Below are 24,962 nucleotides of genomic sequence, written 5' to 3' on the forward strand. Positions count from 1 at the left end.
CCTGGTTCACTTCAGATACACACATGGTTTACTGGGATTGTGAATGAACAAGACCTCTGCCTTTCATGCGGTGGGAGTAAAGGTAAAGGTAAAAGGACCCCTGACCATTAGATCCAGTCATGACCGACTTCGGGGTTGCGGCGCTCATCTCGCGTTATGGGCCGAGGGAGCCGGCGTATAGCTTCCAGGTTATATGGCCAGCATGACAAAGCCGCTTCTGGTGAACCAGAGCAGCACATGGAAATGCCGTTTACCTTCCCGCTGTAGCGGTTCCTATTTATCTACTTGCACTTTGACATGCTTTCAAACTGCTAGGTTAGCAGGAGACGGGACCAAACAACGGGAGCTCACCCCGTCACGGGGATTTGAACCGTTGACCTTCTGATCAGCAAGCCCTAGGCTCTGTGGTTTAACCCACAGTGCCACCCACGTCCCTGTGGTGGGAGTGGGGTGGGTTAAAAGTGGTGGAGAGACATCCCCCTCCTGTCCTTTAGGAAACAGGAACTTTGGTCAGAAGTAAACAACTTAGATGGCAAGTTCACAAGAGAAGCACTTTGGAGCACTGATGCTCATACTATGTGTGTTTGGACCTAAAAGACAACATACATGTTTATACCACATGATTCCTTAAAGAGGGCACTTCTTTAAACATGAAGGGCATTTCTACAAAATGGAAGACTTCTGAAGGCAGCCTTATACAGGGAAGCTTTTCTAGGGCTTGCTGATCAGAAGGTCGGCGGTTCGAATCCCTGCAACGGGGTGAGCTCCCGTTACTTGGTCCCAGCTCCTGCCCACCTAGCAGTTCGAAAAGCACATCAAAGTGCAAGTAGATAAATAGGGACCGCTCCGGCGGGAAGGTAAACGGCTTTTCCGTGAGCTGCTCTGGTTCGCCAGAAGCAGCTTTGTCATGCTGGCCACATGACTGGAAGCTGTCTGCGGACAAACGCCGGCTCCCTCGGCGTATAGAGGGAGATGAGCGCCGCAACCCCAGAGTCGGACACGACTGGACCTGATGGTCAGGGGCACCTTTACCTTTACCTATTTTGTTGGAAGCCACCCAGCATGGCTGAGGCAACCCAGGCAGATAGGCAGAGTGCAAATATTATTACTATTATTATTATTATTATTATTATTATTATTATTATTATTATTCCCTCCTAAGCCTGTCCTATGCATGCTGATAAGAGACTCTGTCCCAAACACCCCCTTGAATGCAGCAGGGCTTCCTATTTTTCCTGCTATTCTTTACATTTCTATACTGCCCTTCCTCTGCAGATCACCTGGCAGCTTACAATAGAAAAACACAGAGATGCATACCAGAGTAAGAAATAAAAACGACACACCCCCCCCCCCCCCCGCAATGCAGTTGTGAAGGCGATAGATTGTTTCATGAGCCAAACGCCTGGAAGAAGAGGAATGCTTTCGCCTGGTGCCTAAAGATAAGGAAGGAAGGAAGGAAGGAAGCCGGGACACTGAGGTCCTCCTCCGAGGGGTCTTCTGCCAGAGTAAAGGTAAAGGGATCCCTGACCATTAGCAGGGGCGTAGCGTGGGGGGGGGGCAGGGGGCAGGGGCCCCGGGCGCAACATCTGGGGTGGGCGCGTGCTGAGTGGCTTCCCCCCAAGGCTGCTCTCCCCTTTCTTCCCCTTCCCCACGCTGCATATCGCATCGTCGTCCCCACGAGCGAGCGAGCGAGCCCAGCGGCCCTTTCCCTCCCCGGCTCCCAGCCTCCTCCCTGGGCGTCGCCTCTTGTTTCCCGCTGGGCCGCTTAGGTCGTCGCCCTCCGGCCTCCGCTGACTTCCGGGGAAGCCGCCGGGAGCGGGGGATGCTGCCGGGCGGAGGCAGAAGGGGCGGCTGGCGGGACGGGCAGCCGGGATTGAGTTCCCCTGAGGAGGCGGCGGCGGCCGGTGGTGGGACCGGGGCAAGCGCAGGAGGAGGGTGGCAGCCCATGGCGGCGGGGCGCTGGCTGTGAGGCCAGCGGCGGCGGCAGCGACTCCCCAGCCTTCGCCTGCCTTCCGCCGCCACCACCACCCGCAGCTCCCTCGCCAGCCTCGCGGAGCCTGCCCCGACCTGCAGCCGCCCTCAACAAGGAGGCCCAGGCACCCGAGCAGCGGGAGGAGGAAGAGGAGGAGGAGGAAAATGAAGCTCCTGAAGCCGACCTGGGTCAACCACAGTGGTGAGCCAGAGGGGATGCGTCTCCGGCCGCCCCTAAGAGAGAGGGGGACGGGGGGTGGCTTCTCGGGCAGGGTGTGGGAGAGCATGTGCAGATAGCTTACCCACCCCCGCCCAAGGCGCTGGGGAGGTGCTCTCGGATTCTGTGCATGTGCACAGCTCCCCCGAGCCTCTCAGGCAAGGTCCCGGAGAAGCAGGGGGAGGGCTGAGCATGTGCAGAGTTACACACACACACACACACACACACACACACACACACCCTCTACCTACCTGTAACACACACACCTGTTCACCTCCTAAAGGAGTAGGGTTGGCTCGGACCCTCCATGGTTGGGCTCCCGAGAAGCTCTCTCTCTCTTTCTCACACACACCATAGCTGCCAAGTTATCCCTTTTTTTAAGGGATTTTCCATTATGCTGAATAGGCTTCCTCGCGAGAAAAGGGAAAACTTGGCAGCTATGACACACACACACACACACACACAAACGCACACCCCTACACACCTGTTCTCCTCCTAAAGAATTAAGGTTGGCTTGGAGCATGTGCAGCCCTCCATGGTTGGGCTCCAGAGAAGCTGAAGGATCTCTGAGCATGTTTAGAGTTTCACACGCACACACCTGTTCTCACAACCATCATAAACGACAAAAAATACTGATGAGGTGATTAGATTATAAAGGGACCCCTGACCATTAGGTGCAGTCATGACCGACTCTGGGGTTGCGGCGCTCATCTCGCGTTATTGGCCGAGGGAGCCGGCGTACAGCTTCCAGGTCATGTGGCCAGCATGACAAAGCCGCTTCTGGCAAACCAGAGCAGCACATGGAAACACCGTTTACCTATTTATCTACTTGCACTTTGAGGTGCTTTCGAACTGCTAGGTTGGCAGGAGCTGGGACCGAGCAACGGGAGCTCATCCCGTCACGGGGATTCGAACTGCCAACCTTCTGATTGGCAAGCCCTAGGCTCAGTGGTTTAACCCACAGCGCCACCCGCGGCCCGATTAGATTATAGGATGTAAATAAATTGTTCCACTGGACCAGATGGACTGATTCGGTTGCGTAGCAAACCTCCTTATTGCATCAGACCAGGCCCAATTGAAATATTATTTACCCGATGCACATAACACAAGAAAGCGCATATTCTGAGGATGTGGAGCATAACTTTTTAAAAGCCCCTTACCAGGTGTGCATCACCCAGATTACTGAGCTGCTGCTGCATGCACATTTTGCAGTACTTACAGCACAGTCCTGACCATGTATACTCAGAAGTAAGTTCTATTGAATTCAGCAGGGCTTACGCCCGAGTAAGTGGGGTTAGGATTGCAATCTTAAACTTGTTCTTTGCATACAGCATCAGTAAAAATAAGTGGGGGTTTTTTCCGGCGGGGGGATGTGTCTCCTTGGATTAAATAATAAATAAAGTGGGTCACCATTGCTCTGTCCATTTATTCAGCACGGGCGACAAGTGCCTCAAGAGAGTGGAGCTTTAATCTGGAAGGACAGGAAATTGGATGTCTGTGTGTTTTGAGGAGAGATGGGCAAAGTAATCCACCCCACCTACCACATGCTGCAGAAGTTCAGCTGTATACCGTATCATTTACCTTGTCTCAGAAATATCCCCTTACCTGATGGTCTGCAGAGACAGGCTGGTACGACTTCTTTTGGTGTTTAGGGTGGTTTAGTGTTTGTTGTTTAGGGGTGCTTTAGAGCATGGGTAGGCAAACTAAGGCCCGTGGGCCGGATCCGGCCCAATCACCTTCTAAATCTGGCCCGTGGACGGTCCAGGAATCAGCGTGTTTTTACATGAGTAGAATGTGTCCTTTTATTTAAAATGCATCTCTGGGTTTTTTGTGGGGCATAGGGATTTGTTCATTCCCCCCCCCCCAAATAGTCCGGCCTCCCATAAGGTCTGAGGGATAGTGGACCGGCCCCCTGCTGAAAAAGTTTGCAGATCCCTGCTTTAGAGCCCTGCTAGAGTAGGTTGGAAGGAATACCCAGGGTGCATATGTCCACAGTTTATTCTGGATGGGTACATAGTTCTATCAGTATTTTTTGTCGTTTACGATGGTTGTGAGACGACATATAATAGCATGGCCCATGCTAGGTTACTACATTTGTAGATTTGTATTCATAGACCTGCTGACAATGTGGAGAATGTGTAATGCATGTTCGCACTCAATAAAGTGCTTGAAAATAAACTTGTATTTAGATACATTTTACTTTAATTACACCAGTATTTTCATAACAAACAATGCATGTGCTTAGGGGGTAAGGGTTTCTTTAACTAATCTAGTGGAAGAGACTCAAGTGCTAAAATCCACGGGTTAGGGGGCGCAAATTACTTGCCTTGCCCGGGGTGCTGACAACCCACGCTACGCCACTGCCTGGCAGCTTTCAATAGAAAAACACAGAGATGCATACCAGAGAGTAAGAAATAAAAACGACCCCCCCCTCCAATGCAATTCTGAAGGCGATAGATTTTTTTCATGAGCCAAACGCCTAGGAGAAGAGGAATGCTTTCGCCTGATGTCTACAGATAAGGAAGGAAGATCCTCCTCTGAGGGGTCTTTTGCCAGGGTACAGATATTAATATTAAAATTAATACTATTATTAAGCCGATCCTGGCCAGCAATGCCCACCCCTCTCACGCCTCCTTCAACGCAACTCCCTTTGCACCAGATCCCGCTAGGAGGAAGCTTCTCTTTTCTTTCCCCAGCGCAACCCACCCCCACTCTGCCTTCAAAGCCTCCAAAAACAAAAACAAACCAACTGCCTTTCCTCCTTTTTCTTCTCCCCACCCGGAGCTTCTCATCCTGGACCCCCTCGCAAAGCCCCTTCCCTCCTTCCCCACCATTGGCTTTGCACTCACCCGAAATCTTGAGGGCAATGGCTGCAGCGGGGGCGGGAATGGGAGCCCTTGCGTGGGAGGCAGGGAGTGACCCCGTTTAATGAGGGGCCTTAAATAGGAAGCAGCCGCCTCTTCCGCCTCTCCACGATGCAGCCCCGCTCCCCCTCCCCCCCCCTTGCAAACCCCGATTTTCTCTCTGCTTGTGAAGCCGGAAGTCGAGGCAACACTGGGGAGGAGTACAAGCTAGACATGTAAACAGAGGCGGGACTATTGTATTGTCCTCAATACTCTTTACTGCTTCACCAATTTTTTTCAGATTGTATTTTAAGGAGCGGGATCATTGGTCTCAGGATCCATTTCTTGCAATGTATGAGGTAGACCCACTTCCACCTCAGCAAAAAGTTCTTTATACAGAAATCTCCTGGACAGAAGTCTCCCTGTTTACATTATAGGGAGGGATCACACACACACTCTCTCTCTGGCTTATTGCACACTCATTACAAACGATGTCTTTTGCAGTGTCCTGTATTCTCCTCACAGAAACACAGGAACAGTGAACAGTGACATGCAGCAGCCAGACAGACTAACTGTCAAAGAATAACTCCCATGCAACGGCTCCCATGAATCTTTTGGGAGGGACCATGTCCTTTAAGTGTGCACCGAATATACGTTACGGGTGTGAATGAAATATTCTTCATGGGAAGTACTGAGAAAAATGAAGGGCAATTTAATTTATAAGGCAGAAGAAGAGGAGGAGTTTGGATTTGATACCCCGCTTTATATCTAACCTAAGGAGTCTCAAAGCGGCTAACATTCTCCTTTCCCTTCCTCCCCCCCAAACAAACACTCTGTGAGGTGAGTGAGGCCGAGAGACTTCAGAGAAGTGTGACTAGCCCAGCAGCTGCTTTTGGAGGAGCGGAGACGCGAACCTAGTTCACCAGATTACGAGACTACCAGTACACCTCACTGGCTGGAGAGAGGGGAAGTTCTTTTCTTTGTGTTATGTTGTGAAAAATAAAGCAATCAATTTTAAAAGCAACCATGCTTTCAATGCTTTCTTTTTAAAGCAAATAAAAGTGTAGTGCCATAGTTTGAACAGTTTTGCCTTATACGGGAGGATATATCGGAGACACAAATGCACACACAACACTCTGCCCTCTATCCAGGCAAGGAGGAGACATTGTCAGGAGTTTAAAGGCACATCCCGGCTGCCAATGTGCGAAGCAGAGCCATGGAAGAGGGTGGGGGGGGATTATGAGGACCACAGACCACATGTGCAATTGCCCCCCAGGTCTATATTTCTCCACCCTTGGCACCACATAACACCGGTCTTGAAAGATCTACATTGGCTCCCAGTACGTTTCCGAGCAAGGAAATCAGCCCTGAGTGCTCCCTGGAAGGACGGATCGTGAAGCTGAGGCTCCAATACTTTGGCCACCTCATGAGAAGAGAAGAATCCTTGGAAAAGACCCTGATGTTGGGAAAGATTGAGGGCACTAGGAGAAGGGGACGACAGAGGACAAGATGGTTGGACAGTGTTCTCGAAGCTACGAACATGAGTTTGACCAAACTGCGGGAGGCAGTGCAAGACAGGAGTGCCTGGCGTGCTATGGTCCATGGGGTCACGAAGAGTCGGACACGACTAAACGACTAAACAACAACAACACGTTTCCGAGCACAATTCAAAGTGTTGGTGCTGACCTTTAAAGCCCTAAACTGCCTCGGTCCAGTATACCTGAAGGAGCGTCTCCACCCCCATCGTTCTGCCCGGAGACTGAAGTCCAGTGCCGAGGGCCTTCTGGCGGTTCTCTTGCCGTGAGAACCCAAGTGACAGGGAACCAGGCAGAGGACATTCTTGGTAGTGGCACCCTCCCACCAGATGTCAAAGAGAAAAATAACTACCAGACTTTTAGAATACATCTGAAGGCAGCCCTGTTTAGGGAAGCTTTTAATGTATTTTAATATTTTGTTGGAACCTGCCCAAAGTGGCTGGGGTAACCCAGTCAGATGGGCAGGGTATAAATAATAATTTATTATTATAAATTATTATGTGCAAATCAGGTTATATGGTTATATACTACAGTCCCCTGGCAACTTGAACATTTCGGAAGCTGAATATCTGACACAGCTTCTGACTGAGTGCAGGAAGCTCCTGCAGTCAATTGGAAGCCGCACCTTGGTTCTCGAATGGTTCCAGGAGTCGAATGGACTCCCAGAATGGATTAAATTTGGAAACCAAGGTAAGACTGTACAGGGATCAGGATCAGCGTGTTTGCATTTTCAGCTGAAAGTATTTCTCACAACTTTTTTAACAGTAAAAACTTTTAATTAGTTCTATTTGACAAGAAAATAACAGCCACCAACAATTACGTGGATTTGTTTGCTAAAAAGGACAGATGTAAACAAAGCTCAGAGCGAAACAGGTAACTTCACAAATGAACCTTATATTTTCCTGCTTGACTAGACCAGCTGCCATGTTTGGGTTGTTTTGTTTTTTGAAAGGAAAAAAAGGCAGTTCTTTAGCAGTTCCTAAAATCATAAATTTTAACCTTACTCTATACAGTGGTACCTCAGGTTACAGACGCTTCAGGTTACAGACTCCGCTAACCCAGAAATAGTACCTCAGGTTAAGAACTTTGCTTCAGGATGAGAACAAAAATCGTGTGGCGGCGGCGCGGCGGCAACGGGAGGCCCCCATTAGCTAAAGTGGTACCTCAGGTTAAGAAGAGTTTCAGGTTAAGAACAGACCTCCAGAACGAATTATGTTCTTAACCCGAGGTACTACTGTATTATATCCTTATCCAAACTTCTTAAAACCACAGCCAATTACCCATTCCCACCACCCTTCTGAGTAATACCCCTCCCCACCCTCTCACTATATATAAGGGTCTGGTGACTTCTGTTTCAGTGTATCTGAAGAAGTGGGCATGCACACGAAAGCTCAATACCAATGACAAACTTAATTGGTCTCTAAGGTGCTACTGGAAGAAATTTTTTTATTCTTAAAACCTTCTTTCACTAAATTCTAATTCCTACTTCTAAACCGACAGCCTATATCAACTTCCCAAAATATTCCAAAATATCAAATATTACAATATTTTTTCAAATATAATTTAAATTTCTTCCAAACTTCTTCCACTGTCTCTTCTTTCTGGTCACGTAGTTTTCCAGTCAGTTCGGAAAATTCCATAAAGTCCATCATCTTCATTTCCCATTCCTCTATAGTTGGAAACTCTTGTTTCTTTCAAGTCTTGGCTAATAATCAAATTGCAGGTGCTGTGGCATACAAAAAGAATGTAACATTTTGGGGGGGGGGGATTTCTTTCCCAACTATTCCAAGTAAAAAGGCTTCTGGTTTCTTAATAAATGTGTTTTTCAACACTTTTTTCAATTCGTTATGAATCTTTTCCCAGAAGTCTTCTTCCCAATGTCCAATTGCAAGTCCACCACATGTGGTAAAAGGTTCATTCTTTGTCCTTGTATTCCCCACATTTATTATCATATGTTTGATAAATTTAGCTAACTTACCAGGTGTTAAATACAATCTATACATCATCTTCATCATATTTTCTCTCAATATATCACATGCTGTAAATTTTATTCCCTTTTTCCACATCTTCTCCCAATCTTCCAACATGATCAAAACAAAATTTTAAAAAATCCTTCCAGTAGCACCTGAGAGACTTTAGGTGCTAAAGAAAGCTTCTCACCCCTTGCTTTGTCCTACAAGAACAATTGAAGTCATTAACAGTTGTTAACAGTCATCAACAGGTTTTCCACTCCTATCAGCCAATTACCCATTCTCACCACCCTTCTGAGTAATACCCCTCCCCACCCCCTGACTATACATAAGGGTCTGGTGACTTCTGTTTCAGTATATGTAATCCAGTGAACTTTCCTCTCTCTGGTCCCAGAGAGAGATCCTAAGCTTCTCCATCACTGCATAACTTATTTGCAACTGCTGCTGCTTCTCCTAGCCATCTCCAGCAAGCACCCACTGACTTCTCAAGTTTAAGCTTCCTTCTGTGAGAGCTTTGCAGCTTCTGTTTCCAGCGATGAGTTATTGGGAAAGTTACCAGCCTCCTCTGATTCTTTTGTCAGAGTGGAACCTCTTGCCTAAGAGAAACTTGCCTTTACAGCATTTTAGTTACAATGCATACAAACACAGCATTATATGCACATTAAGCATTATAATGTTTGTTCCCTTCCAAGTAACAATGACACTTATAAGCAGGTTGTCACTTTCTTTTTCTGTTTGCATCACTAGGCTGCCTCCTAGTGTTCTAGGAGTTTTTAGTTGGTTGTATATTTTAAAAACAAGGCTCTCGTGAGATGTTGCATTATTTTGTTATTCTGACATTGCATTGCAGTATTATTACATTGCACAGGAGCACAGCTCTTAAAATATGAACAAAGAATAAAAATGCATTTGAAAGGGTTTCTTTGGAAGCAGAACAAGCATTTTATTCTATTTTAAAAAATGTCTGAAGTTTCAGACATACCCATTTCATTCAAGAAAGATGCAGAAAATACTTTCCCTTTTTGATTTTGGGCACTTGACTTCTCCCGTCCTGCTACCAGCAAGGCAGAGATCCAGGGCCCCCCTCAGCAGCAGCAACAGGTGGAGGCCCCACAAACATTTCTCACATTTAGAATTTTTTTAACGAAAGGCTTTTTCTTGGCCTCTCATAACCCTGAAGTTAGCTCTTGAAAAAGAGAGGGTTGCCAAACAGCATGACCCCCAAGAATGAAAACAAACACTTCCAAATTCTTTTTTGCATACCCAGAGACAGGGGCTAGCAACCTTATAGACGGCTGTATCACTGTCCCTCAAATCTTGCCGCAGGACAGAGGTTCTGGGGTGTGTGAAGCCTTGTTTCCCTGTTTTTAACTCCGCTACGAAACACATCTCCACCATCAAGATGGAAAAGTGGAGAACACGCGTTCTTCTGCAGCGAGCGGTTCCTTCTGTAGGAGGACGCGTGTTCTCCATTCCCTGTCTTGGATGGGGAGACACATTTGGTAGCGGAGTTAAAAACAGGGAAACAAGGCTTCCCATACCCCAGAATCCTGGGAGGGTGACTCAGAACGGAACCACTTGCTGCGGCGGAGGCAGAAGGAACAGCGACCTGGGGGAGGGCTGGAGAGGGGCTTTCTTAAATTGCAGCCATCGAGCTAATTACGCTGGCACAAACAAAGCCCAGGCCCCTTCCTCTTGGCTCTACGAGGAGGGAGGGAGGGAGGGAGGAAAGAAAGCTGCAACGAATCAGAGGGAAAAATGCTGCAGGAACCAATCAAAGGCTAGCCCCCTTCCTCTGCACAGCGGGGGAGGACAAACGATATGTATCAGAACCATGTGGCGATTTCTGGACTGTCCGCAGGCCGGATCCAGAAGCCATTCTGGCCGGAACCAGCCCACGGGCCTTAGTTTGCCGATCTATGTCCAGTGACTTGACAGCCATCTTCACATTTAAATGGTTTCTCAATGTGAGTTTGTTGGTGTCTCCTAAGTGCTGCACTTCGACTGAAGCTCTTACCACATTCAATACATTTAAATGGCTTCTCCCCCGTGTGGGTTCGTTGGTGTGTTCTAAGGTCTCCACTTTGACTGAACCTCTTATCACATTCAATACATTTAAATGGTTTCTCCCCTGTGTGAGTTTGTTGGTGTCTTCTAAGTTTCCCACTATCACTGAAGCTCTTTCCACATTCAATACATTTAAATGGTTTCTCCCCTGTGTGAGTTCGTTGATGTCTTCTAAGTGCTGCACTTTGAATGAAGCTCTTTCCACATTTAATACATTTAAATGGTTTCTCCCCCATGTGAGTTCGTTGATGTATTCTAAGTGATCCACTTTGAAGGAAGCTCTTTCCACATTCAATACATTTAAATGGTTTCTCCCCCATGTGAGTTCGTTGATGTACTCTAAGTGCTGAACTTTGACTGTAGCTCTTTCCACATTCAATACATTGAAATGGTTTCTCCCCTGTGTGAATTCGTAGATGTATTCTAAGGTGTCCATTTTGACTGAAGCTTTTTCCACATTCAATGCATTTAAATGGTTTCTTCCCTGTGTGAGTTCGTTGATGTGTTCTAAGGTATCCACTTTGCCTGAAGCTCTTACCGCACTCCATACATTCATATGGTTTTTCCCCTGTATGAGTTCGTTGGTGTATTCTAAGGTGTCCATTATCACGGAAGCTCTTTCCACACTGCATACATTCAAATGGTTTCTCCCCTGTGTGAGTTTGTTTATGACTTCTAAGTGCTGCAGTTTGCCTGAAGCTCTTACCGCACTCCATACATTTAAATGGTCTCTCTCCCGTGTGAGTTCGTTGGTGTATTCTAAGTGTTCTACTTTCCCTGAAGCTCTTTCCACACTGCATACATTCAAATGGTTTCTCCCTCGTGTGAGTTCGTTGATGTTTTCTAAGGTCTCCACTTCCACTGAAGCTCTTACCACATTCAATACATTTAAATGGTTTCTCCCCTGTGTGTGTTCGTTGATGTCGTCTAAGATTTCCATTATCACTGAAGCTCATACCACACTCCATACATTCATATGGTTTCTCCCCTGTGTGAGTTTGTTGGTGTTTTCTAAGGTGTCCATTATCACGGAAGCTCTTTCCACACTGCATACATTCAAATGGTTTCTCCCCTGTGTGAATTCGTTGATGTATTCTAAGTGCTCCTTTTTGCCTGAAGCTCTTTCCACACTGCTTACATTCAAATGGTTTCTCCCCCGTGTGAATTCGTTGATGTATTCTAAGTGCTCCTCTTTGACTGTAGCTCTTTCCACATTCAATACATTCAAATGGTTTCTCCCCCGTGTGAGTTCGTTGGTGTATTCTAAGGTGTACATTTTGCCTGAAGCTCCTACCGCACTCCATACATTCAAATGGTTTCTCCCCCGTGTGAGTTTGTTGGTGTATTCTAAGTGCTCCACTTCCACTGAAGCTCATACCACATTCCATGCATTTACACTGTTTCTTTGTTCTTCCCAATGAATGCACAGGTGGCTCCATAGTATTCTGACCTGTTTGGGGGGGAGGGAACAGAATCCTGTTAGATTTTTTAAAAAGAGAGAAAGGAACTGAACACACGTCAATCCCAATCTGTACCGTCTCTTATTTTAACAGCATCTCCTTCTCCACTGTCCTCTCTATGTTCCAAATTTTTAGGAAAGCAGATTTGAACACAAGAGGCCCCTGCCTTCCTGTGCTTTCCAGAAACTAGTATTAAGTAACATTATTGCCTAGGACCGCGAAGGCAGAGCACAGGCATCAATTTAATCCTCTTTTTCAAGCTAACCAAGTTGTTGGCCATTACTTTCTCCTGTAGGATGTAAGCCCAAAAATTAAAAAAGGAGAAATTTCTGTTTTAGCAGAAATAATTCATCACAATCAGTCCAGCTTCTCTCAGGATGTCTGATGAAGGATAACATAAGGAATATAATTGATATTATTGAATATTTGGAAGTAAGAAATGAGATAATGTGTCCTCAATGTTTATAGATGCTGAAAAGGATTTTGATATTGTCTCATGGGATTTTATAGAATAAAATGAATTTTGGGGGAGCATTTGGGAGACGAATTGAAGCCATTTATTCTGAGCAACAGGTTATAAAAGAAAAGTGTAAAATAATGAAAGGGACAGAACAATGATGTTCCCCTATCACCATTATGATTTAATTTGGTATTAGAGGTCCTGGAGAGAGATATCAGAGGAAGGAAATTAATTAAATAACAATAGGAAATAAAACATAAAAATTAAAAGCTTTTGCAGTTGACCTGGTAATTATAGTGGAGGATCCCAAAAATACTCTACCAAAGGTGTTAGAAAAGATACAGGAGTTCAGGCTTTAAACTAAATAAGAATAAGACTTCATTAGATTTTAATTTGGACTAATCTACAGAGGCCTGCTGGAAAAGGTGAGAGAGGAAAAGGTGAGATCATGAACTACATAATCAAACAGTTGCAAGCTCGTTAAGGTTTTAATTTGGAAAAACGACACCATTCCATCATAGATGTATAGGCGATGACGGTGAAAAATGGATTGCGGATATGGAATATAACATCAAATGGAACTGTGTGTGTAAAGAAAAAATGGGGGGAGAAGCTTTATTTTCCAAAGGTTTATGAGATAAACTCTTCCCTACTTTTTCTCATCCTCAGGCTGAACAGAATAATGCTAAAGACTTCAAATTTAGTTTAATTGGATCTGTAACTTCTTATCGGCTGAACGGAGAAGTAACAGTGGGCTGGAAGCTTGCCAAAGAAGGTTCATTACTAATAGCTAGCTCTCCTGTCCTCGCCAGGCTGAGAGAAAATGGTGAATACTTATTTTGATAGTATGATTTCTGCAGCTGCTGCTTGAGGTGCAAAATAATGAAGCTTGGAATGGTGCAATGGAGAACTGATGAAACAGCAATGGAATACTTGCTCTGCCCAAGGCATGATGGAGAACAGCAACAACTAACAAAAGATAGACATAATACAGTACAAGCACAGGAAGAAACATTATGGACACAATAACAGCCACACACTAGAACAAGAAGAGAGAGTTTGACTGCTTCACCCCTAGAACTGTAAATTATTTGTTAACATGAACAGAAGTCGTTAAAATTGCAGATGCTGTATAAGGGTTTGTTATTGTGACTTGTGTGTAATTGGAATTAGTAAGATTTTGGAATGCAGAGTTAAAGTAAATAATCCAGCTATCAATTCACGTGGTGTCAGGGTGTTGTTGCGGCTACTCTAGAGTAACAATGCCTCAGTCCATGCTGTCTTTAACAGTTTTATTGTGCATCATATTTACAGTGCAGAAAAGGCTGAAAACATGAGCGTCTAGTCACTCCCAGAATCCGGCAATGGGCTCCTCCTGCTCCGACACCAGCATAAAAGCTTGGGCACCCCGAAACGCCACCCCCAACCCAACATTTTGGGACACGCCTCACTTCGGGCGCCAGAAGTGGCTGTCTTGCCTCCTCCACCGGCTGGTCAGGTTGGGTAAGGGGCTCTCTAGCCTCGCTGAGCCCTTCCTCCACCCCAGCGTCGGTGTCCTCCATCTCCTCTCCCGACCCGCTGCTGCCGCTCTCACTGGGCAACGTGCTGCTCAGGAGCAGAGGTGGAGGCTCCCTATACAGAGATCCCCTGACACGTGGGGACCAAAAAATTGTATGATTTGGCATCTGAGCAATTGGCATTATTAATTGTATTATAATTTGGTGTTGTGACAATGAGGCTTTTATTGGATTATTGTAAATGAATTTTTTTTAAAAAAGTGTGTGTGTGTGTGTGTGTTAAGTTGTCATGGAACTTAACAGTCAATCTGCAAGGACTGCTCTGAATACTGTACATGGGTGGCCCTTGCATGGAGAAGAAGGAAGCTCCTTGCTTGCATCCGGATCCCCTGGGGGAGGAGGTGGATCCACCCACTGCTCCTCTGCCCTCGCTGCCTCCTTCTCTCTCCTCCTGCCCTGCAAACACACTTTGCTCTTGTTGCTCAGAGGAGAGAGCTGGAAAGAGCCTTCAAACCCATCCTTTTCCTCCTCTGCTGCCTTTTATTGCAGCAGCACAGTGAGAGGGGAAGGAGCTGCAGCACCTGGTTCACTTCAGATACACACATGGTTTACTGGGATTGTGAATGAACAAGACCCCTGCCTTTCATGTGGTGGGAGTAAAGGTAAAGGGACCCCCTGACCATTAGGTCCAGTCATGACCGACTTTGGGGTGGTGGCGCTCATCTCGCGTTATTGGCCGAGGGAGCCGGCATATAGCTTCCAGGTCATGTGGCCAGCATGACAAAGCCGCTTCTGGCGAACCAGAGCCGCACACGGAACCAGGTACAGATATTAAAATTAATACTATTAAGGCGATCCTGGCTGGCAATGCCCACCCCTCCCCCTTTCCCGCCTCTTTCAATGCAACTCCCTTTGCACCAGATCCATGCAGGAGGAAGCTTCTCTCCCCCCCCCCACCGCCTTCAAGGCCCCCTTTTAAAAGACGAGCTCCCTTTCCTCCTTTCTCTTCTCCCCGCCCGGAGCTTGTGCAGGGCTGCCTCTCCCCGTCCCGGGGCTTCTCATCCTGGACCCCCTCCCAAAGCTCCTTCCCCACCATTGGCTTTGCACTCACCCGAAATCTTGAGGGCAACAGCAGCAGCAGCGACCCTGGGCAACGGGGCCGGGAATGGGAGCCCTTGCGTGGGAGGTAGGGAGTGACCCCGTTTAATTAGGGGCCTTAAATAAGAAGCAGCCGCCTCTTCCGCCTCTCCACGATGCAGCGCCGCTCCCCGCCTCATTCCCTCCCTCCTTTGCAAAGCCCGATTTTATCTCTGCTGGTGAAGCCGGAAGTCGAGGCAACACTGGGGAGGAGTACAAGCTAGACATGTAAACAGAGGCGGGACTATTGTATTGTCCTCAATACTCTTTACTGCTTCATCAATTTTTTTCCAGATTGTATTTTAAGGAGCGGGATCATTGGTCTCAGGATCCATTTCTTATGCAGTCAATCGGAAGCTGCGCCTTGGTTCTCAAACTGTTCCGGGAGTCGAATGGACTCCCGGAATGGATTAAATTCGAGAACCAAGGTAAGACTGTACAGGGATCAGGATCCCTTGAACGCAACAGCGATTCCTATTTTTCCTCCTATTCTTTACATTTCTGTACTGCCCTTCCTCCGCATATCACTTGGAAGCTTACAATAGAAAAACACAGAGATGCATTCCAGAGTAAGAAATAAAAACGGCACACCCACCCACCCACCCATGCAGTTGTGAAGCCAAACGCCTGGAAGAGGAATGATTTCGCCTGGTGCCTAAAGATAAGGAAGGAAGGCGGGGCACTGAGGTCCTCCTCCGAGGGGTCTTCTGCCAGGGTACAGATACTAAAATTAAAATTAATACTATTATTAAGCCGATCCTGGCCAGCCATGCCCACCCCTCTCACGCCTCCTTCAACGCAACTCCCTTTGCACCAGATCCCGCTAGAAGGAAGCTTCTCCTTTCTTTCCCCAGCGCAACCCACCCCCACTCTGCCTTCAAAGCCTCCACACACACAAAAACAGCCCCCTTTCTTCCTTTCTCTTCTCACCCTGGACCCCCTCGCAAAGCCCCTTACCTCCTTCCCCGCCACTGGCTTTGCACTCACCCGAAATCTTGAGGGCAACGGCGGCAGCAGCGACCCTGGGCAACGGGGGCGGAAATGGGAGCCCTTGCGTGGGAGGCAGGGAGTGACCCAGTTTAATTAGGGGCCTTAAATAAGAAGCAGCCGCCTCTTCCGCCTCCCTTCTTTGCAAAGCCCGATTTTATCTCTGCTGGTGAAGCCGGAAGTCGAGGCAACTCTGGGGAGGACTTCAAGCTAGACATGAAAACAGAGGCGGGACTATTGTATTGTCCTCAATACTCTTTACTGCTTCATCAATTTTTTCCAGATTGTATTGTAAGGAGCGGGATCATTGGTCTCAGGATCCATTTCTTGCAATGTATGAGGTAGCTCACAGCAAAATAAAAAGTCTAATAACTCTGCGTAAATGGATAAATAAAATTTAATAAATATTGAAATGGAGAGCATATTTAACCTTCTCATTAAAAAATTCCTTCAGTGGCACCTTATAAAAATTCTCATAAAAAAAATCCTTCAGTGGAACCTTAAAGACAAACTAAGTTTTTATTTTGGTATGAGCTTCCGTGTGCATGCACACTTCTTCTTCAGTGTGCATGCACACGAAAGCTCATACCAAAATAAAAACTTAGTTGGTCTTTAAGGTGCCACTGAAGAATTTTTTTTATTTTGCTTCGACGCAGACCAACACGGCTACCTACCTGTAACCTTCTCATGTTCATGCAAACATGGTTCCACTCCAACCTCACTTAGTCCCCACTTCAACCTCAGCAAAGAGTTCTTTATACAGAAATCTCCTGGACAGAAGTCTCCCTGTTTACATTATAGGGAGGGATCACTCTTTCTCTCTCTGGCTTATTGCACACTCATTACCATAGCTGCCAAGTTTCCCCTTTTCTCCCGAGGAAGCCTATTCAGCATAAAGGAATTTCCCTTAAAAAAAGGGAGAACTTGGCAGCTATGCTCATTACACACGATGTCTTTGGCAGGGTCCTGTATTCTCCTCACAGAAACACACCACAGAAACACAGGAAAAGTGAACAGTGACATGCAGCAGACAAAATAAATCCTTCAGTAGCACCTTAAAGACCAACTAAGTTTTTATTTTGGTATGAGCTTTCATGTGCATGCACACTTCGTCAGATATGTATGCATGCACACGAAAGCTCATACCAAAATAAAAACTTAGTTGGTCTTTAAGGTGCTACTGAAGAAATTTTTTTATTTTGCTTCGACTCAGACCAACACGGCTACCTACCTGTAACTATGCAGCAGACAGTCAGACTAACTAACTAACTGTCAAAGAATACCTCCCATGCAACGGCTCCCATGAATCTTTTGGGAGGGACCAAGTCCTTTAAGTGTGCACCGAATATACGTTATGGGTGTGAAATAAATATTCTTCATGGGAAGTACTGAGAAAAATGAAGGGCAATTATAATATGTAAGGAAGAAGAAGAGGAGGAGTTTGGATTTGATATCCCGCTTTATTACTACCCTACGGAGTCTCAAAGCGGCTAACATTCTCCTTTCCCTTCCTCCCCCACAACAAACACTCTGTGAGGTGACTGAGGCTGAGAGACTTCAGAGAAGTGTGACTAGCCCAGCAGCTGCACTTGAAGGAGTGGAGATGCGAACCCGGTTCACCAGATTATGAGACTACCGTATTTAACTACTACACCACACTGGCTGGAGAGAGGGGAAGTTCTTTTCTTTGTGTTATGTTGTGAAAAATAAAGCGATCAATTTTAAAAGCAACCGTGCTTTCAATGCTTTCTTTTTAAAGCAAATAAAGGTGTAGTGCCATAGTTTGAACAGTTTTGCCTTGTATAGGAATATATATCTGAGACACAAATGCACACACAACACTGCCCTCTATCCAGGCAAGGAGGAGGCATTGTCAGGAGTTTAAAGACACATCCCGGCTGGCAAAGGTGCGAAGCAGAGCCATGGAAGGGGGTGGGGTGCATTATGAGGACCACAAACCACATGTGCAATTGCGCCCCAGGTCTGAATTTCTCCACCCTTGGCACCACATAACACCGGTCTTGAAAAATCTACATTGGCTCCCAGTACGTTTCCGAGCACAATTCAAAGTGTTGGTGCTGACCTTTAAAGCCCTAAACTGCCTTGGTCCTGTATACCTGAAGGAGCGTCTCCACCCCCATCATTCTGCCCGGAGACTGAAGTCCAGCTACGGGGGCCTTCTGGCGGTTCCCTTGCTGCGAGAATCCAAGTTACAGGGAACCAGGCATTGGAACTTCTTGGTAGTGGCACCCACCCCGTGGAACACCCTCCCACCAGATGTCAAAGAGAAAAATAACTACCAGACTTTTAGAAGACATCTGAAGGCAGCCCTGTTTAGGGAAGCCTCTCATGTATTTTAATATTTTGTTGGAAGCCACCCAGAGTGGCAGGGGAGACCCAGCCAGATGGGTGGGGTATAAATAATAAATTATTATTATTATTTTTATGTCTGAAGTGAAACAGAGAAAGATCACTAAATGTTAATATGGAAAAACCTCATAAGCATGAGATTGTAAATATATTATTCTCAGTTATACCGTGTTTCTCCGAAAATAAGACGTACCCCGAAAATAAGTCATAGTGATAGGCAGTTTAACCTTGTAGGTTAAACTGTACCATACTTAATATAAAAAAGACATCCCCTGAAAATAAGCCACCGTGGGTTTTTTTGAGTTAAAATAAATATAAGACGGTGTCTTATTTTTGGAGAAACACGGTATGTTTATGAAAGTAAAGTTTTTTTGAATACCAAGAGTCTGGACATTGTAGTCTGTAAAAAGGAACTATCACCTAGAACAGCTATTTAGCTTCTTAGCTATAAGCTACTCTGTTACTTTGGATATCATCAAAATTCACACACAGGCAGACTATAATGTTGCATACAGTATAAGGTTGGGGAGTTGAGAAGTGGGGATAGAGAGTGAGGGGGAGAAGGGGGAAATAAACTTTCATTATTTTACAGAGTGCATATTCAAAGTCTTAGTATCGGTGCCACATGCATAGGTTCTCCTTCTATTCATTCGTTTTCATTGGCAGTGAGAAAGATCGGGGCCGCCAGGGCATAGTTGATTGCCTTCAGTTGACTGCAATGAAGGCAGACCCATTTGGAGGAACAGATTGTTGCAATTCCTGGAAAGGGATGGAAAAGAGCACGGCTACATCGTGGTTTAGTTCTTCAAGTACTTGTTAAAGTTGTTCATTGGAATTCCTGATCTGGACCTTGTGTGGAAATGAGTTCTCTCCATCACAAGAATAATTTACAAAGCTTTACTGCAGAACAGTCTTCAACAGGCTTACAATTAGATGAACATGCTAAAGTAGCAGATTGCAAACAATGTTCATTTTCCCCCAATTTTTTTTATTCATGTTATAACAACAGAAACACATTACGCATTAAAATACACTACAAAATAAAAAAACCAATACAGAACAATACAAAAAACAAAACCAACACTACAAACATATTACATATAAAATCTATTCTTTTCAATATATTCCTTAACATTTCAAGTCCCCCCTTTCTGAATTTCATTTTTAATCATCTTTAGCAGTTCCTAAAATCATAAATTTTAACCTTACTCTATACAGTGGTACCTCGGGTTACAGGCACTTCAGGTTTCAGACATACCCATTTCATTCAAGAAAGATGCAGAAAATACTTTTCCTTTTTCATTCTGGGCACTTGACTTCTCCCATCCTGCTACCATCAAGGCAGACATTTGGAGCAGAGATCCAGGGCCCCCCTCAGCAGCAACAACAGGTGGAGGCCCCACAAACATTTGTCACATTTTGAGGGTTTTTTTATATTCATGAACAGTGAGCCAGGGGAGGGCCAGAGAGGGCTGCCTTAAATGGCCCCCGTCAAGCCATCACGCTGGAACGAACAAAGCCCAGGCCCCTTCCTCTTGTCTCTACGAGGAGGGAGGGAGGAGGAAAGAAAGCTGCAACCAATCAGAGTGAAACAATGCAGCTGGAACCAATCAAATGCTAGCCCCCTTCCTCTGCATGGCAGGGGAGAAGGCAGAAGGCAGGAGAGAGGGAGGAGGTGCCGCCGTAAGGCAGAGAGAAAAAAATGGCGCAGCCCAAACGATATGAATCAGAACCATGTGGTGATTTCTGGACCTTCCATGGGCCAGATCCAGAACCCATTTAGGCCGGAACCGGCCCACGGGCCTTAGGTTGCCGACCTCTGTCCAGAGACTTGACAGCCATCTTCACGTCCCACAAACTCTGGGAACTGTAGTTCTGGGAGGAACCTCTCAGAGGTTTCTGAGCCTCCTCGGCCAACTACAATTGGACATCCCAAGACTACAATTCCCAGAAAACCTGGACCAAGGCCGTTAGCCACAGCCCTGACCAAATAACTGAGCTTCTCTTGTCTCCCTCTCCATCTCCCGCATTCACAACAAATATGTCTCCCACTCCTCAGTCCCTAGCCCTAATTCTTTCACCCATTCCTCTAAAACATTTCTGTGAACTAAGAAACACAAAAAACACCCTTACTGGCCACCTTCCACAGGTCAAAAGCCAATGCAGAAAATATTTAATAAAAACAGCTCAAAACAGGTACACAAGAGCAAAGAAAATAGGAGATGAGTTTTAAAAGGAATGCTAAATGAACATATAACACAAAGACCTTTTCATTCAGCTGGAAAATGCTATCAATAAAAAGGTCTTAAATGGATTATACAAAGTTCAAGTTATGAGCGCCTGGAATGCTGATCTAGAAGACAAAGGCAGCCCATCATTTTGGCAGAGAAGGGATGACCTCAAAACTCAACAGATCCAACACACACCTTGAACATTCCAGATTCACACTCTCTTCCTATTTATATAGCAACAAGTTGACACTTATTTTGTACATTTAGTATAGGTGACATTCATTACTTTAATACATATCTATGTGCATACAAATTTACGTACAAAACACTAGGACAACTCACACACTCCATGCATTTACAACTGATTTTCCCCTTTATGAGTTTCTTGATGTAAGCAGTGAACCCTGAGTGGAACACTCCATACATACTCTGTTTTATTTTTCTGTTGGAACCCGCTCAGAGTGGCTGGGGAATAAATAAATTATTATTGTTGTTGTTGTTGTTGTTATTATTATTATTATTGTTGTTGTTTCCCCCCTGGGTGAATTTGCTAATGAATATTAAGGTCTCCATTCCCTCTGAAGACCTTTCTACATTCAATACATCTGTAGTTTTCATCGTGTGTGTTAGCTGATGTTTTCTAAGGTGTCCATTTTGACTGAAGCTCTTTCCACACTCCATACATTTAAATGGTTTCTCCCCCGTGTGAATTCGTTGATGTATTCTAAGGTATCCATTTTGACTGAAGCTCTTTCCACATTCAATACATTCAAATGGTTTCTCCCCTGTGTGAGTCCGTTGATGTATTCTAAGTGCTCCACTATGACTGTAGCTCTTTCCACATTCAATACATTTAAATGGTTTCTCCCCTGTGTGAGTTCGTTGATGTATTCTAAGTGCTCTACTATGACTGTAGCTCTTTCCACATTCAATACATTCAAATGGTTTCTCCCCTGTGTGAGTCCGTTGATGTATTCTAAGTGCTCCACTATGACTGTAGCTCTTTCCACATTCAATACATTCAAATGGTTTCTCCCCTGTGTGAGTCCGTTGATGTATTCTAAGTGCTCCACTATGACTGTAGCTCTTACCACATTCAATACATTTAAATGGTTTCTCCCCCGTGTGAGTTCGTTGATGTCTTCTAAGTTTCCCACTTTGACTGAAGCTCTTTCCACATTCAATACATTCAAATGGTTTCTCCCCCATGTGAGGTCGTTGGTGTGTTCTAAGTTCTCCACTTTGACTGAAGCTCTTTCCACATTCAATAAATTCAAATGGTTTCTCCCCTGTGTGAGTTCGTTGATGTCTTCTAAGGGCTCCATTTTTACTGAAGCTCTTTCCACATTCAATACATTCAAATGGTTTCTCCCCTGTGTGAGTTCGTTGATGTATTCTAAGTGCTCCACTTTGACCGTAGCTCTTTCCACATTCAATACATTTAAATGGTTTCTCCCCTGTGTGAGTTCGTTGATGTATTCTAAGTGCTGCACTTCGACTGAAGCTCTTACCACATTCAATACATTTAAATGGCTTCTCCCCCGTGTGGGTTCGTTGGTGTGTTCTAAGGTCTCCACTTTGACTGAAGCTCTTACCACATTCAATACATTTAAACGGCTTCTCCCCCGTGTGGGTTCGTTGGTGTGTTCTAAGGTCTCCACTTTGACTGAAGCTCTTACCACATTCAATACATTTAAATGGTTTATCCCCTGTGTGAGTTCGTTGATGTCTTCTAAGTGCTCCACTTTCACTGAAGCTCTTACCACATTCAATACATTTAAATGGTGTCTCCCCTGTGTGAGTTCGTTGATGTATTCTAAGTGCTGCACTTTGACTGAAGCTCTTACCACATTCAATACATTTAAATGGCTTCTCCCCCGTGTGGGTTCGTTGGTGTGTTTTAAGTGCTGCACTTTGACTGAAGCTCTTTCCACATTCAATACATTCAAATGGTTTCTCCCCCATGTGAGGTTGTTGATGTGTTCTAAGTTCTCCACTTTGACTGAAGCTCTTTCCACATTCAATACATTCAAATGGTTTCTCCCCCATGTGAGGTTCTTGGTGTGTTCTAAGTTCTCCACTTTGACTGAAGCTCTTTCCACATTCAATAAATTCAAATGGTTTCTCCCCTGTGTGAGTTTGTTGATGTCTTCTAAGGGCTACATTCTTACTGAAGCTCTTTCTACATTCAATACATTTAATTTGTTTCTCCCCTGTGTGAGTTCGTTGGTGTGTTCTAAGGTCTCCACTTTGACTGAAGCTCTTACCACATTCAATACATTTAAATGGTTTCTCCCCTGTGTGAGTTCGTTGATGTTTTCTAAGTGTTCCACTTTCACTGAAGCTCTTACCACATTCAATACATTTAAATGGTTTCTCCCCCGTGTGAGTTCGTTGGTGTGTTCTAAGGTCTCCACTTTGACTGAAGCTCTTTCCACATTCAATACATTCAAATGGTTTCTCCCCCATGTGAGTTCGTTGATGTCTTCTAAGGTATCCATTTTGACTGAAGCTCTTTCCACATTCAATACATTCAAATGGTTTCTCCCCTGTGTGAGTTCGTTGATGTCTTCTAAGGTATCCACTTCTACTGAAGCTCTTTCCACATTCCCTGCATTTAAACTGTTTCTTTGTTCTTCCCAATGAATTCACAGGTGGCTCCATAGAATTCTGATCTGTTTGGGAGGGGGGGGGGCAGAAACCTGTTAGATTCTCAGGAAAGACAAAAATGGAACTGAACACACGTCAATCCCAATCTGCACCTTCTCCTATTTAACACTGTATCCTTGTCCATTGTTCTCTCTTATGTTCTATTTTTTTAGGAAAGCAGATGAGACAGGAAAGCAGTGGCAAGAGGAACATAAGATGACTCCATTCACACAATATGGCAACACCATTTTATAATACAGATCTATTGTGGAATTGGCTTATTAGACACATATCTGTATTTTTCTTTTTCAAGTGAGGAAATGATCTCAGGCTCGAGTAGAAGTCTCTCATCTGAGTAATAAGTAAAACCTAAGTGTTATTATGCCACATGTAACTGTAAAAATATTGCAATATATTGGAACATAAGAAGAGCCTGCTGGATTGGGCAAAGGCCCACCTAGTCCAGCATCCTGTTCTCACAGGGGCCAACCAGGTGCATGTGGGAAACCAGCAAGCAGAATTGGAGCACAAGAACCCTCTGCCTTCCTGTGCTTTCCAGAAACTAGTATTAAGAAGCATTATTGCCCTGGACCATGAGGGCAAAGCATAGCTATCAGTTAAATTCCTTTTCTCAAGCTATCCAAGTTGCTGGCCATCACTGTCTCCTGTAGGATGGAGGCCAATAAATTAAAAAAGGAGAAATACAACCAAGAACGCTTTGGGACCACAACTCAATAATTCTTGGACTTAGAGGTCAGAAAATACTCCATTTAAAGTATTGCGAACACTTTGGGCAATAGAATGAAAGGTGTTTTAGCAGAAATAATTCATCACAATCAGTCCAGCTTCTCTCAGGATGTCAGATGAAGGATAACATAAGGAATATAATTGATATTATTTAATATTTGGAAGTAAGAAATGAGATAATGTGTCCTCAATGTTTATAGATGCTGAAAAGGATTTTGATAATGTCTCATGGGCTTTTATAGAATAAAATGAATTTTGGGGGAGCATTTGGGAGAGGAATTGATGCCATTTATTCTGAGCAACAGGCCATGCTGATTGTTAATAAGGTTATAAATGAAAAGTGTAAAATAATGAAAGGGACAGGACAATGATGTCCCCCCTATCACCATTATTATTTAATTTGGTACTAGAGGCCCTGGAGAGAGAGATTAGAGGAAAGAAATTAATTAAATAACAGTAGGAAATAAAACACAACAATTAAAAGCTTTTGCAGTTGACCTTGTAATTATAGTGGAGGATCCCAAAAATACTCTACCGAAGGTGTTAGAAAAGATACAGGAATTCAGGCTTTAAAATAAATAAGAATAAGACTACCGGTAAGTTTTTGGTAAAAAAACTGAAAGAGCAAGACAAAAAGGAATTACAACAGAAAACAGACTTACGGTAGTTATACATTTAAAAACTCAAATAGGAGTTTAGTTGACAGCTTAGAATATTAATATTTTTAGGCCGGAGGTTCTGACCCACTTTTTCATTCCACACAGTGGAATGAAACAGGAAAAAAATCTGCTCCACTACTTT

At 44.8% G+C, this 24,962-nt stretch overlaps 1 protein-coding gene and 1 long non-coding RNA gene across 2 annotated transcripts in view; one reads left to right on the forward strand and one right to left on the reverse strand.

Moving 5' to 3' along the window:
* LOC118081110 (uncharacterized) overlaps positions 1–24,962 on the reverse strand; it is a 47,244-nt gene that overhangs the window by 8,579 nt on the left and 13,703 nt on the right. Inside the window, 5 exon segments of the mRNA XM_060270642.2 lie at positions 1,653–2,078; positions 10,313–10,586; positions 10,588–12,053; positions 16,135–16,321; positions 21,225–23,440. Coding sequence (XP_060126625.2) covers positions 1,653–2,078; positions 10,313–10,586; positions 10,588–12,053; positions 16,135–16,321; positions 21,225–23,440 — 4,569 coding nt within the window.
* On the forward strand, positions 1,673–6,055 carry LOC148687077 (uncharacterized). The gene is made up of 2 exons (XR_015948519.1): positions 1,673–2,173; positions 5,872–6,055. It is a non-coding gene; the product is annotated as an uncharacterized LOC148687077 (long non-coding RNA).

This window comes from Zootoca vivipara, chromosome 2 (genome assembly GCF_965207765.1).
Source record: "Zootoca vivipara chromosome 2, rZooViv2.hap1.1, whole genome shotgun sequence".
NCBI classification, from domain to species: Eukaryota; Metazoa; Chordata; class Lepidosauria; order Squamata; family Lacertidae; genus Zootoca; species Zootoca vivipara.